A 15,800-nucleotide genomic window follows, 5' to 3' on the forward strand; every position below is an offset into this window, starting at 1 on the left:
AGAAAGACATTGTTAACACAAGCACTGATATTTAACCCTTTCTCCTAGGCTGAGTCTCCTACACATCTGAACAAACATTGTATCTTTACTGCTAGGCAGGAAACAAAGTAATACGGCCATAAACTTTTCTTTCTCCCTTAACGTGACCTGACCTCGACCACCTTCATCACTAATCCATGGCTCTCTCCCCTTTTCAATGCCTGCCACGTGATCACTTTCCCTGCACTCAGCACATTCCAAGCTTAATTGCACACGCTATATACCTTCCTCCTACAATTAACCATTAACTTTTGGTGTAGACCCTCTAAACCTAAGCACTCAATATTTCAATAGGATACCTGATAATTAACCCTATCCCAAGTTTAGGAGTTAGTACCCAGAATTCATCGCCATGTACTGAGACACATCTAAGAAATTACTATTCCCCCTACCGAAAGCCATTTTTTACTTTATTTCACCTTTATTTAACCAGGTAGGCCAGTTGAGAACAAGTTCTCATTTAAAACTGTGACCTGGCCAATATAAAGCAAAGCAGTGTGACAAAAACAACAACACAGAGTTACACATGGGATAAACAAATGTACAGTCAATAACACAATAGAAAAATCTGTATACAGTGTGAGCAAATGAGGTAAGATAAGGGAGGTAAGGCAATAAATAGGCCAATAGTGGCAAAGTAATTACAATTTAGCAATTTACCCTGGAGAAATATATGTGCAGATGAGGATGTGCAAGTAGAAATACTGGTGTGCAAAAGAGCAGAAAAACAAAAACAAATGTGGGGATGAGGTAGGTAGTTGGTTGGTTGGGTGGGCTATTTACAGATGGGCTGTGTACAGCTGCAGCGATCGGTAAGCTGCTCTGACAGCTGACGCTTAAAGTTAGTGAGGGAGATATGTCTCCAACTTCAGTGATTTTTGCAACTCGTTCCAGTCATTAGCAGCAGAGAACTGGAAGGAAAGGCGGCCAAAGGAATAGTTGGCTTTGGGGATGACCAGTGAAATATACCTGCTGGAGCGCGTGCTACAGCTGGGTATTGCTATGGTGACCAGTGAGCTGAGATAAGGCGGAGCTATACCTAGCAAAGACTTATAGATGACCTGGAGCCAGTGGGTTTGGCCACGAATATGTAGCGAGGACCAGCCAACGAGAGCATACAGGTCGCAGTGGTGGGTAGTATATGGGGCTTTGGTGACAAAATGGATGGCACTGTGATAGACTGCATCCAATTTGCTGAGTAGAGTTTTGGAGGCTATTTTGTAAAAGACATCGCCGAAGTCAAGGATCAGTAGGATAGTCAGTTTTATGAGGGTAAGTTTGGCAGCATGAGTGAAGGAGGCTTTGTTTGCGAAATAGGAAGCCAATTCTAGATTTAACTTTGGATTGGAGATGCTTAATGTGAGTCTGGAAGGAGAGTTTACAGTCTAGCCAGACACCTAGGTATTTATAGTTGTCCACATATTCTAAGTCAGAACCGTCCAGAGTAGAGTAGCTCTTTCAGAACATCAGCTGTCTGGATTTGGGTGAAGGAGAAGCGGGGGGGAGGGGGGTTGAGCCATTTGCTGCGGGGGTGCAGAGCTGTTGGCCGGGGTTGGGGTAGCCAGGTGGAAAGCATGGCCAGCCGTAGAGAAATGCTTCTTGAAATTCTCGATTAACGTGGATTTATCAGTGGTGACAGTGTTTCCTTGTCTCAGTGCAGTGGGCAGCTGGGAGGAGGTACTCTTATTCTCCATGGACTTTACAGTGTCCCAAAACCTTTTGGAATTAGTGCTGCAGGATGCAAATTTCTGTTTGAATTTTTTAAATTTATTATTTCACCGTTATTTAACCAGGTAGGCAAGTTGAGAACAAGTTCTCATTTAATAAAAATAATAAGCTAGCCTTTGATTTCCTAACTGACTGTGTGTATTGGTTCCTGACTTCCCTGAAAAGTTGCATATCGCGGCGACTATTCAATGCTAGTGCAGTACGGCACAGGATATTTTTGTGCTTGTCAAGGGCAGTCAGGTCTGGAGTGAACCAAGGGCTATAACTGTTCTTAGTTCAACATTTTTTGAAAGGGGCATGCTTATTTAAGATGGTGAGGAAAGCACTTTTAAAGAACAACCAGGCATCCTCTACTGACGGGATGAGGTCAATATCCTTCCAGGATACCCAGGCCAGGTCGATTAGAAAGGCCTGCTCGCAGAAGTGTTTCAGGGAGCGTTTGACAGTGATGAGGGGTGGTCGTTTGACCGTGGACCCATAATGGACGCAGGCATTGAGGCAGTGATCGCTGAGATCCTGGTTGAAAACAGTATTTAGAGGGCAAGTTGGGAGCTGAGGGGGGTCTATTACAAGCAGCAACAGTGAGGGACTTATTTCTGGAGAGATGGATCTTTAAAAGTAGAAGTTCCAAACAGAAGAACTGTTTGGGCATAGACCTGGATAGTATGACAGAACTCTGCAGGCTATCTCGGCAGTAGATTGCAATTCCGCCCCCTTTAGCAGTTCTTTCTTGACGGAAAATGTTGTAATTGGGGATGGAAATTTCAGAATTGTTGGTGGCCTTCCTAAGCCAGGATTCTGACACAGCTAGGACATCAGGGTTGGCGAAGTGTGCTGCAGCAGTGAATAAAACAAACTTAGGGAGGAGGCTTCTGATGTTAACATGCATGAATCCAAGGCTTTTACGTTTGCAGAAGTCAGCAAATGAGAGCGCCTGGGGACACACAGGGCCTGGGTTAACCTCTACATCACCAGAGGAGGAGTAGGATGAAGGTACGGCTAAAGGCTATAAGAACTGGTCGTCTGGTGCTTTCGGAACAGAATAAAAGGAGCAGATTTCTGGGAGTGGTAGGATAGATTCAGGGCATAGTGTACAGACAAGGGTATGGTAGGGTGTGAGTACAGTGGGGGTAAACCTAGGCATTGAGTGACGATGAGAGAGGTTGCATCTCTGGAGGTGCTAGTTAAGCTAGGTGCGGTCTCCGCATGTGTGGTGGGTGGGACAAGGGGGCTATCTGAGGCATGTTGAGCAGGACTAGGGGCTCCGCAGTAAAATAAAACAATGAGAGCTGCCCTAAATAACAGTATACAAGGCATATTGCCATTAGAGAGAGGCATAAAGCAATCACAGGTGTTGATTGGGGGAGCTAAGACAACAACGGGTGAGACAACAACGGGTAAACAGCTAAGACAACAACAATGGGTAAATAGCGATAAATGGGCAGAGAGGGTCAGTTAGCTACACACAGGGCCTGAGTTCGAGGCTGGGGCCGACAGATAAACAAAATGAAGTACCGTGTTAATGAACAGTCCAGCAGGCATCAGCTGTGTAGCCAAGTGATCATAGGACCAATGAGCAGCAGTAGATGAAACAGGGAGCTGTTCGGTAGTCGATTACTACGCTAGGCGAGCGGGAGACAGTGTTCAGGAAGTTAGCGGACAGGGGCTAGCAGATGGATCTTCACCACATCCATGACACAGAGGCTGGTTGAGAGCACATCGGCCGAATTACGTCAGCAGATCAGCCGTGATGGATCGGCGGGGCTTTGTGTCAACAAAGGGTTCAGGCCAAATTGGCAAGAGAGGTATTGTAGTTGGTGTACTTCGTTTACTAGCCGGGAGATGGGCCTAGCTCGAGGCTAACTGTTGCATGCTTCTGGACAAGGGCGTTAGCCACAATTGCCACTTGGTAGCAGCAGTGATGTAGTGGGGGAAAAAAGCAGTACGATATGCTCAGGGCTGATAGCGCTCTGTTCACACTGGCAGGTATTATCTGGGCTATCCAGGCTAAAGCGACTGGTGTCCGTGCTAAAGGTAAAGACCGCTAGCAGTGGCTAACAATGACTGAATAGCTAGTAGCTAATTAGCTGGCTAACTTCTGGTGGTTCCAGTTATAAGGTCTAAAAAATAGCAGATCCGTACCACATTGGGTGAGGCGGGTTGCAGAAAAGTATATTTAATTCGAAAATGGTAAAAAGAGATTGAAATATAATGAAATGTATACAAAAAAAACGAAAAAGACATTGGGCATGGGACAAAAACAAATACGTCTTACTGCTGCGCCATCTTGGAAAAAGCCTCAAAGAATGCATGTATATGATTGGGCACACCACTGCATCTATTTTTTGGGGCACTGTGCCTGTTTGTTGCTGCCTGAATAGCACAGGTTGATGAGAGGCCTTGTCAGCAAGGGCACCGCCAGGGATTTTGGGCCCCATGAAAAGATATCACATTGGGCTCCACCACCACAGGCCACACAAACCCTGCACAATTGCTGTAACCACACACTTCCAGAACCCAATCATCTCATTCAAAGCTTTAAATAACTCTACCTTGCAGGCTTGCAACTCTCTTGTAGTCCAATATTTACTGTACGATATTTACTGACAGTAAGCTGTGAAAATATAACACTGTGCAGACATGCATGCAACATTCTGCATACAGTGGAATTCACTATTTGATGCAAGACTGATACCCTCTATAAGAAATGTGCTAAAGGCCGTCTTTTACAGTCTAAATGTAGGTTTTGTGGTAAAATTCTTGAATGGAAATTTCTCTTAATATTAATGAATAACTTAACCTCTTCAATTAAAATAAATGAACATCATCTATAGAATGATATAACAAACAAAATAATAAAATCACCAGCAGATTTTTGAACTAAGTATACATACCAACTAGAAAATAAGCAGCTGTAAAATTGGAAATGGAAAACAAAATGGAAATGAAAAGGCCTGATGGTGGCGCTAGAGGAAAGGTCAAGTGGTCACCAAATCAACAGGTTTCTTCCAATTGGGTTCTTGATGGTGCACAGCACATTTTATGGCAATCCAGCCATTAATTGTGATATATCTTGTTCTCAGTGTTGTTCTCAGCCTGTGGGCATCGTGTGTAGTGATCCAATATCCATAACCATGCCATTTAACAGTTATCACTGGCCCTTGCTCAGCCTTACTCACCAAGAGCCCAGCGCCAAGCCTTCTTGCTAGCAAAGTCACTGATTAAGTCTTTGTAGTCCAGCTTTCTAGCTAACTGACTTTCAATGGACAGCATGGCAAGACTGCAAAGCCTGTCTTGGGACATAGTGGACCTCAAATAGTTTTTTAAATCAGTTTTAGCTTACTGAAAGCTCTCGTGCCACCAGCAACAGTCACAGGCAGTATGCAAAATATATGTAAAGCAATGCACACTTCTCCAAAAATGCTTTGCAGCTAGCTGCATCTTACAAATTGCATTCAGGAGACCAAGAGGGAACAAGTTAGGGGGGAAGTGGCAGCATATACAGTGTTCACTGCAAAAATGTTTGCAGTGGTGTGGAACCTAGTGTCCAAGTCACTTATGATGTTGTCCATAGCAATAAAAAACACTGTGTTCCAAAACACCTTTGCTGCACTTTCCTGAGCTGTCTCCTCTTGAGAGGTCTCATCATGGAATCTCTTCCTTTTCCTCTGATGGCTGTGTTCCTTGCTAAATTGAGGTTAAACATCCATTTGCGTAGCAGTCAGTGTTGCCTCAGACAGGAGAGACTCCCATCCATCTCTAAGAGCCTGCGTCTCTTCCTTTACAGCTCTGATATTGGCTGCCTCTGTGTCAAGTGCGATTTTTCCTGACTGGAGAATCACATTTGTATCCTCAATGCATTGCAGTACCTGCAATTATGCCAACTGACATGTCATTCAACACAATGCTGCTCACCTCCTTCAGTTGGGAGTAGGGCTGGTTCAGGGGTAGGGAGATGGGGAGACAGGGCTGCTGAGCCTGAAGCTGCATCTGTTGGGCCTGGGGCAGGGACAACTGATTTAGTATGAATAGCTTGCTAAAAGTTTGCCTGCATTGATTAAATGTCAGCAAAAAGAGGAGCAAAATGTAAACACTCAGAATTTTCTGTGACGAAGTTTAGTAACTGATGTCAGGGGAGCAAAAGTTGCCTATTTCACCATGGACTAAGCTAACAGGTTAATTTCCACCACTCACAGACTACACCCACCTTCCTTTGTGAAAAATTGGGTGACATACTGTCGCCCTTTCTTTTCTCTCACCTGTCTTTCTTTTTGTTTTTTTGGAAGCCAGATTTTTCTTTAGGAAGCTGAGACATGATGCCCTACCATCACGCCTCACTCGCAGTTCACTGCTAGCATGTACCGTTAGCGCCTGGTTTGGGGGCAGGTCCGAACCATTTCATGTAAATAGAGGGTGAGGAGGTGGGGGGGGTTAGTACATTGTAAATAAAATATTATATTAATGATGACAGGTTAATAATTGAATATTGAAAACATTTTACCTAATGTTCTAATAATTTTTTAGGGCCCCTGTCAGTCACAGGCCCTTAGAATCTTCCTAACTTTTCCTCCTCATATGGCTCCCCAGCCTGTCAGTGGGTGCCTATGGAATCGCATAAGGATAGCAAACCATGTAGAAAAACAAATCCTACTCATCCAATTCATTGTGCTAACATTGATATGTTTGCTCCTTAGTCACAAGGAAAGTGGCATATTCTTTAAAAAAATATTTGCCCCTTATCCTAGCAGCTTGAAAGTCACAAGGAGAATATCTTAGAGCGCTCTGAGAAATGCCAAAGAGTAATACTAATTGCTGCATGGTCAGAACTGAGTGACAATGCCATACATTTATAGAGTAGTCTACTAACTCTCTGGGCTGGTGAGACATCATCTGCATAGCTACAGAGTCATTCAACATTACAGGACATATTTTAATCATATTTTGAGGTGAAATGTCACCTGGTAGCAAAATACATGAATTGATAGTGTTGTTCAAGTTTCATCTTGTATATGAATTGTGCATTTGAATTGAGTGATACATTATACACTGAGTATACTAAACATTAGGAACACCTTCCTAATATTGAGTTGTACCCCCCCAACCCAGCAGCGTTGCAGTTCTTGATGCAATCTTTTGTCTTGCCCACACATACACAATCCATGTCTCAATTGTCTCAAAGCTTGAAAATCCTTCTTCAACATGTCTCCTCCCCTTCATCTAGAGTGATTGAACAAGTAATTGAACAAGTGACATCAATAAGGGATCATAGCTTTCACCTGGATTGACCTGGTCAGTCTATGTCATGGAAAGAGCATAGAAATTTCATAGAAAAGGTACTTAATGTTTTAAAAACTCTGTTTTTGTAGCTATTTCAAGTACTAAACTGTCTTATTGTGAAAATAGTAATACTCGTGGAAGTGGATTCAAAGTTTGATCACAAGGCTGAAGTGTAATAGAGTAAACAGGATGAGTTTTAACTGCAGTTGTTCAAGTCTAAGAGACAACAAAGAACCCTTTGCTCTCCATTGACATAGGATATATTTTGTCTGTTTGATTTTTACGCTCTGTGTCTCAAGGTATAATAAATATAAAGTAAATGAACAACTTTGGGATGAATGGCACCATGAACCAGACAGAGGAGCAGCACAGAGACAACTATGACGTTTGGAATGCCACCAACACCTACAACATCACATCTCACAATGTAACCGCTGTCTTCCAGTCCCCCATCTCCCCGGTCATGGACAAGGCCATCAGTGGCATCACCATCATCATCCTCTTCATCACCATGGTGTCCCTGGGCCGCACCATGGAGATCTCCAAGATCAAGGCCCATATCCTGAAGCCTAAAGCGGTGGCCTTTGCAGTGGTGGCCCAGTTTGGTACTATGCCCCTCACTGCCTTCAGCCTGGCCAAAATCTTCCAGCTGGGCCCCATAGAGGGTGTGACCATGCTGATCTGTGGCTGCTGTCTGGGGGGAAACCTCTCCAACATCTTCGCCCTGGCCCTGAAGGGTGACATGAACCTCAGGTGAAACTCATTGATATGTCTGTTGTGAGGAGATTAAAGCAGTCTGCTCCATAAGGCTGCTGATGGTTTTCAGCACATTTACGTCCGGCCACAGAGGCTACTAACATGTCGGACAAAACCTAAATGGTATCTTCTTGAAAGTAAATTTGTTTCACAATAGAAAAATGCAAATGTTTAAATAATTTTGCATATGGCATGAATGCTAAACAAAAAAAATCACACAAACTCAGTTAATAAAATATGGAATGGAAAATATAAAAAGTTTCAGTCCCCCCTCTCTTTATATCCTACAGCATTGTAATGACCACATGTTCTACTGTTTTGGCCCTGGGTAGGATGCCTCTGCTGCTCTTCCTATATTGCCATGGCTTCAATAACTTGGAAAATGCTGTGCCTTACACCGGCATCACCATAGCTCTCATCATGACACTAGTGCCCTGTGCCAATGGCATAGCCATCAACCATCGTGTACCACAGTACGCTCAGATCATCATCAAGGTAAACTGAAATACTGGGCCCAGATTCACAGTTCTTACACAAAAACTTAAGAAGCTTCTTCAGAAAAAAAATAAGAAGTTCATAATATAGTTCATGAATTCAATTCCTCAACAATATCTTAAGATTGAATGATTTTCTCACAAACTTCTCAAATATATTATTACAATCTTAAGATGTTTGTTGCTAGGCAACCGATTAAGCTAGCTAGCTATCTAGCAATGACAATCATGTTAGCATATTTCCTACTGAGATTACTATTCTAAAACATGTTCTTGGGTTTAAAATAATCAATACTGAAACTCAGATTAAGTTTGTGAGTGAATTAAACATGTTCAATTGCTTTATGAGCGTATTCTCTCACTACCCTGAGTTTAAGAGTGTTTAGCTATCTTGGAATTAAGAACAAATCCAAAAATGTTATTTTAAATAATCTAACTTCTTCTTAACTTTTTGCTTAAGGAGAAACATAAGAAATAGCGCAAGAACATTTCCAATAACCTTTTTGAGGAATAGCAACTTTGCTTTACTTTCTTCATATGTCTATAGTTAATAAAAAATGTCAGTTAAGAATACATTTCTTCTTAAGAAGGTTTTGTGAATCTGGTCCCAGGTCTTGTATTTTTGACCAAATAAGTGACATATCTGGAGAGAGACACTGAGTGGACAAAACATTAGGAACACCTTTCTAATATTGAGTTGCATCTCCTTTTGCCCTCAGAACAGCCTTCAATTCATCAGGGCATGGACTCTACAAGGTGTCAAGCGTTACACAGGGATGCTGGCCCATGTTGACTCTAATACTTCCCACATTTGTCTCAAGTTGGCTGGATGTCCTTTGGGTGGTGGACCATTCTTGGTACACACGGGAAACTGTTGAGTGTGAAAAACCCAGCAGCGTTTGCAGTTCTTGACACACTCAAACCGCCTGGCACCTACTAATGTTTTGTACATACAGTGTATAAGAGTGTACCTTTTTATAACATTTTGTTTCTAATGCATTTATACAGCATGTTCTAATTACTAAATGACATGAATGGACAACCTCTGTAAAAGCATGCCTTATTTGGCAGAGCTTTTACTCCACAGGTTGGTCTAAGAATCTTACTGATTGCCTCCGTGGGCATTGGCGTCATGTCAGGCATCTCCATTGGGGGAACAGTGTGGGTGGTTTTCTCACCCCAACTCATGGCCGCGGCTGCACTGATACCCGACAGGCTACCTGCTGGGATACATCATGTCCACCATCTTCAAAGTCAATCATCAGTAAGCGCACTGCTGTATTCATCTGTTCAAGGATGGGGCCAAGGGGCATGTATCCATTCATAGGTATCAATAATAATATACAGTCGAGTGAACCATGTAACAAATATTTTCTCAGATGCAGGAGGACTATTTCTATGGAGACAGGCTGTCAGAACATCCAGCTGTGTTCCACCAACTTGAAGGTGGCCTTTCACCCGGAGATCATTGGCTCCCTTTATCTGTTCCCACTGATCTACATCATATTCCAGGGAGGCGAGGCACTGCTTTTCATCATCCTCTTCAGCTGTTTTCCAAAGCTTCAAGCCACCAGCTTTGGGTAAGTCTCACAGCTGTCTGGATAACACTAAAGTAGGTGTGGCTCACAGAACTTAATGTAGCCGAACCACACTGTCGTTAGTGTGCCAGACCGTTTGACAAAATAAAGGCAGTCTTTCTTCTAAAATAATCTCTTCTTTCTCTCCCAATGCAAAGCCTGTATACCTGGCAGTGGCTGGTAAAGTGTAGGAAGTAAAGTTGCTATAGGTCCCATAAGGGAGAAGCCCAGAGATGGAGAGGGCACAGGACACCAGACCAAACTGAACAGGTCCAGGACAGGAACCACCACAGCAGATGCAACAGAAGACATCAAATGTATGGCATTTTAGGGCAACATAGCTTGCTTGGGATGTGCAGCACAATTTTACCAATGCAACTGTATACTGTAGGTGGAATGCAGTGTCTAAGCAACTAGATACTATCATGTATGGTTGGCCCTAGAGTATTTTGACACAACAGGGAATGCCCAGGTATGTTATACTTAGTGTGTACATCTAAAAAAGTTATAATGTAGATTAAGGTTTTAACCAAATACACAATGACGAGTCATTTCTGTATGACATAAAAGCAGCATATTTGTTCCTTTTGCTGATAGTATGGAGTCGGCAAAAATCCATCAGTGTTCTTGTGGCAGTTTTATGAAAAAATTGTGTGATGCTTGTAATTAAACAAACCTCATTTTCTGCAAATTAATTTTCAAAAAGTGGGTTTTAGAAGTCAAGACCATGAATAAAGTAATTCACAATGCCACCTGGTGCTGAAAAAGTACACTAACCATAACTATAAAACTATTCAGTGAAAGAGTTCGGGATTGGTTGACAAGAACAAAATGTTGCACAGCTCAAATGATATTTAATCAAAATTATCACAGGGTATATACAGAGTAAAATTAACTATCTTCACACCAATTGCATTGTTTAGTCCCAAAGCAACTGAAACCATTTGAAGACATGACACTAAGCTTCTGTACATAACAATGACCTGTTTTTCATTAATTATGGTTAACCCAATTAACTTTAGTCTCACATTATGTCCTTATGAGTCCACCAAGATGGCAACGTTAAAAGACCCGTCTAAATATAATTTCCCAAGAATTGTGGAAGCGTCAAAGGAACCATGGCTGATCAACAGCATTCTGAACATGAATATATTAAATACTCAATTAAGTTTCCCTATCTAGACTTAATTAAAACAATTTCAAAACAACCCACAAATAAATAGTAAGTATTAGGTGTCCAAGAAACACCAACTATGCTCCAATTTGTTACATCACTAAGCTGTGGCTTAGGATTTAAAACTCCTTTTTAGGAATGAAGCCCAATACAGATGGTGTTTGTGCATAGACGTGGAGATCTAAGGCCATTAGAGAAAGGGTGTACTGACATGAATGAGAGAATATGAATGCTAAGCCCAATGTCAATGAGCTGAGAAAAGGTGTGCCTGAACCTTGGGAACACTTGCCTTTAGCAAAATCTTCAAATAAGTGCGTGGGAAAAACACTGAGTTCAAAACCATGATCAGAAAGGATGTGACATCAAAATAGTTGTGCCATAAAGAACCCCAATGAGAATATAAAAAGTTAAAATCATATGTCCTTATAAATTAAATGTTAAGAGTAATTGTAAAATCTGTGTACGTGTGAGAATGACTGGTTCAATCTAAGTTGCAGTGGCCTTCATCATGCCTGTTGTGCTGCAGTGATCATGTAAAAACAGGTTGACATGGACCAAATTGATGATGGGTGCAATGATTCTCAAAATGTGTTTGTAGCATTAACCATTGGGGGAAAAAATATAAATAAATACATATGGATTACAAGTAAAGAATTTAAAAGGCATATTGAGCCTTTCAAAAAAACCTTCCAACATACTGGGTGCTCTCTCTTTTAGTTTTAATGTCTCTGCACTAAGCCAATGGGTCAAAGAGCATGTGTCAGACACTGGACATAGTGTAAGAAGTCCTAGAAAATTGCTAAGCATGTATGTACATGTGAAATCCCTCTGTGCCCTCCTCTGGATGGGGGAAGAGGTAACATTCTGCTGAGAATGACACGGCCTCACTTAGTGCCCCAAGAGGAGGTGGGTGGATAGTCTGTTGTGTTGGCAGCTGCTGCAGTGGGGAGCTCCAGACACGCCTCCGGCTCAACACAGCAGGTCAACAGCAACCCTGTCAGCAACTCTGGGTGTTTCCGTAACATACACCCAAGCGTCTGCAGCATGCTTCAGGCCTCCTTTAACAAAGGCATATCTGCAGGACGAAACAAGAGACATCAATACACTGTATGCATATATGGGCATTATCAACCAATACATGCATGAAGAGAGGCCTGTTTGGAGAGACATAGATTGACGTCCCACCGTCAGAGTAGTCCATCTTAGAGTTGAGGGACAGGCTGTGCTGCTCACTGCATGTGGAGTCCCTCCGCTGTGAGGGTGAAGGCACTGCAGCAGCAGCAGCCTGCTCCAGGCCCCAGCAGGAGGAGGATGAGCGAGAGGAGGAAGAGGCGAAGGATGGTGGTACTGGGTGAACCACTGCCATCTCTGAGAGCTGGGGGAGGGTGGAGGGCCTGGCCTGGGCAATGAGAGGTTCTGTCATCCCTGCAGCTTGCTGGCCCTCTGACAGTACTATCTGGACCCGGGACTCAGAGCTGAGACTCAGAGCCCCTTCGCCACACACCGCCTCCTCATAGGAAGGCAGGGCCACCTGTACCCCCTCCACCATGATGGACACGGGCTGGCCTGACACCCCCTGCTCACGGCTGAGGGGGAGCACAGGAGTGGAACAGTCTGTTAATACCTCATTACTTTAGACTCTTAAAAAGGAAAGATTCACTCATTTAGAAAGTTATCGTATTTGTACATTTCTGAGCGATGTACTATCGATCCCCAGGGTCATATCATGTTTTCATGTATATCTGAGCTATTCACCGTTCAAGCAGATATGAATACAGCCGGAATGAGAAGTTTTGCATCATATGAACTATTTCTGCCTGCTTGAACAGTTATGAGACATGCACACCCCTGGAGTACACACAGCTTTAGAAGGATTAGCCTACCACAGCTGATACTGAATAAGCATGTCTGTGGTTTCAGGCCACTCACCGGCTGTGGTTGAAGGACTTGAGTTTAGGCTGCAGCAGGACAAACAGGACCACCAGCAGCAGGATGAGGGCTACAGAGATGGCAGTGGAGGCCACAATGGATAAGGTGGGTATGCCAAACACAGGGGTAGGGTCTCTGTCTGGAAGAGGGGAAGCAGGCAATGAGACCACACTCAAAACACTGTCCATTAAAGGACAGACAGTCCTTCCTGAGGCTTCAAAAGGTAGCATAGTATAATTTCATCTTGCAGGTTGATACAACAATAAAACAAATAGTTCAAGCTACTTAACACTGAACTCTGGAGAATAAGACCGTGTAATCACAATATGGTCACCAACCTTGGTCCAGGAGACAGCTAATCTGCATGGGGCCGTCCCACTCCCCATCCTGACAGGTCAGGTATTTATAGTCTCCCTTCAGGATGTAGCCTTCATCACAGAAGTACTCGATTACAGTGTGGTGGTTTAGTCTATGGCAGGGGGACGGGTGGCAGGTGTAGCCCCCATTCTCTGGCTCAAATGGAGGCAGACACACTGTTGACAAGACAAAAAGAACCATTATCAGTGAGCGCACAAACCACATTTTAGACTTAAAAATATGTTAAGTGTATTTGGAATGAATTCAGAGTATTTAGTAGAGCCATTAGTACCATCACTGCGTATGCAGCGGGGTGGGTCTGAGGTCCAGCAGCCCAGGGGGGCGCAGGTGATGATGCTGGGCCCGTTCTCCAGGAAGCCTGGGTCACAGCTGTACTGGAGCACCGTGCCCACAGGGAAGGAACCTCTGTTGGTCTCTGTCAGGTTGACTGACCCATGCTGGACCATGAACGGCCTCACACATCCTTGGTTGACACAGCTAATCTGCATGGGGCTGTCCCACTCCCCGTCCTGACAGGTCAGGTATTTATAGTCTCCCTTCAGGATGTAGCCTTCGTCACAGAAGTACTCGATCACAGTGTGATGGTTTAGTCTATGGCAGGGGGACGGGTGGCAGGTGTAGCCCCCATTCTCTGGCTCAAATGGAGGCAGACACACTGTTGACAAGACAAAAAGAACCATTATCAGTGAGCGCACAAACCACATTTTAGACTTAAAAACATGTTAAGTGTATTTGTAATGAATTCAGAGTATTTAGTAAAGCCATTAGTACCATCACTGCGTATACAGCGGGGTGGGTCTGAGGTCCAGCGGTTAAGAGGGGTGCAGGTGATGATGCTGGGCCCATCAGCCAGATAGCCTGGGTCACAGCTGTACTGGAGCACTGTGCCCACAGGGAAGGAACCCCTGTTGGTCTCTGTCAGGTTGACCAGGCTGTTCTGCACCATGAACGGCCTCACACATCCTGAGGGGGGGACGAAAGGGCATATAATTGATGCTAGAACATTCTAATAATGCTCTATTTGATGGTTTTAAAACAATGTTGTTAAAAGGTATTTCTGGCGCTTATATAATATCAATAAGTCATGAAGGCAGTGGGAGCCGAGTTGGCGCCAGGCAAGAGGATCTCTAGCAACAGCTTCAAGCCCCCATCCACATCCAGCATATGTTACTAATCAGCTATGGGAAGGAGAGGATGTGGGGACTTGACACCTTAATATTACATGTGGCAGATGTGAGCCAGCTGTTTGCTCAAATAAACCCAATTCCGATGTTATAATTGACCACATAGAGCAATGTACATCTAGCATTATTAAACTTAAAGAGAGGAGCTGAATCTTAGCAGGGTTAAAGCAGCAGTAGTGTTCGGAAAGGAGGAATGAAGCTGTGTGAGGGAGCCTTTTGCTGAAGATGAGTGATCTCTTACCTGACCCTTGTCCAGTGGATAGCACAGTCAGGAAGAGCAACAGAGAAAGTGACTGCTTGTCTGCTGAGGTGGGCAGCCCAAGGGCTTTTGACGTGGACTCTAACATTCCATTGCACATATTTTACTTCCACTGCAGAGGTAGTCAGCTCAACCTAGGGGATAGAAGAGCAACCCCGTCCCAGCTCTAGTTATGCTAGCCACATTTGACTGAGTCAATACTAACATTCAATTTGATAGCTAGCTAGCCAGCTTGTTACGTTCTGTTAGGTCATACTGTACCCAGGTCCATTTTGTTTTAAGCTAGCTAACTTTGCCAGTTGTCTTCCTCTCTCGGTTGTTAGCTATCCTTAGCTACACCACAAAACCTGGCTAGCAGCGGTGCTAGCTAACGTTATTTATCGCCAGACATCAGCATAATAGCTAACTGCGAATCAATTACCTCTTGCTAGAACTAGCTATGCTAACAACAAAACCCTTAGCTATCTACAGTAACTGCATAGCTAAGGAACTATCGTTAGCTCTGCTTGTAGCTAGCAACGTCTGCTATACTATACTTAACTAACGTGTCGCGTTGCATGCTTACCCGCACAACAATACAGCCAGTCAGATCCTCATCCACCCTCTTCCTCGCTTACTGTGGATACATCTGGATAATAATATCAGTCTCTGTCGAAATACAAAGGTAAAGGCAACTGTCCTTCGCCAGATGCATCAACTATGCGCGGTCAGGGGAGAATGGAAATCGTCCCCCGCTAGACTAGTTTTGGGGACGGGTAGGCTGAGTTCTTCTTCTGGACTGGGTTCTTCTTCTTTTACGTTTTATGGCAGACTACACCTATTGATGTATTGCCGCCACCTACTGTATGGGATATTGAAACAAAACAAAATGTATATATCCCCACTCCTTCAGTCACATTCAAATCACAGTGGTGGAAAAAGTACTCAATTGTCATACTTGAGTAAAAGTAAAGATGCATTAACAGAAAATGACTCACGCAAAAGTGAAAGTCACACAGTAAAATA

The 15,800-nt window shown here is 43.6% G+C and overlaps 1 protein-coding gene and 1 pseudogene across 1 annotated transcript; one reads left to right on the top strand and one right to left on the bottom strand.

Moving 5' to 3' along the window:
- The first annotated feature begins 7,390 nt into the window (after positions 1–7,390).
- LOC115162359 (sodium/bile acid cotransporter-like) lies at positions 7,391–10,078 on the top strand (annotated as a pseudogene).
- A 627-nt stretch (positions 10,079–10,705) lies between these two features.
- LOC115162358 (sushi domain-containing protein 6) lies at positions 10,706–15,586 on the bottom strand. Its single transcript, XM_029713587.1, has 8 exons — positions 15,361–15,586; positions 14,778–14,929; positions 14,124–14,315; positions 13,624–14,007; positions 13,313–13,507; positions 12,975–13,113; positions 12,231–12,631; positions 10,706–12,120 (listed from the first exon to the last, which is right to left on the bottom strand). Exons 2-8 carry the CDS (start codon positions 14,893–14,895, stop codon positions 12,095–12,097), a joined length of 1,455 nt encoding a protein of 484 aa, XP_029569447.1. The 5' UTR covers positions 14,896–14,929; positions 15,361–15,586; the 3' UTR covers positions 10,706–12,094.
- Between the last annotated feature and the right edge of the window lie 214 nt (positions 15,587–15,800).

This window comes from Salmo trutta, chromosome 25, assembly GCF_901001165.1.
Source record: "Salmo trutta chromosome 25, fSalTru1.1, whole genome shotgun sequence".
Classification (NCBI taxonomy): domain Eukaryota; kingdom Metazoa; phylum Chordata; class Actinopteri; order Salmoniformes; family Salmonidae; genus Salmo; species Salmo trutta.

Coding starts and splice junctions, on each gene's coding strand:
- LOC115162358 (XM_029713587.1), bottom strand. CDS start 14,895: ATGTGCAATGGAATGTTAGAGTCCACGTCAAAAGCCCTTGGGCTGCCC. Junction 14,316..14,777: donor ATCCACTGGACAAGGGTCAG/GTAAGAGATCAC, acceptor TCCCCCCCTCAG/GATGTGTGAGGCCGTTCATG. Junction 12,121..12,230: donor TAAGATGGACTACTCTGACG/GTGGGACGTCAA, acceptor TTCGTCCTGCAG/ATATGCCTTTGTTAAAGGAG.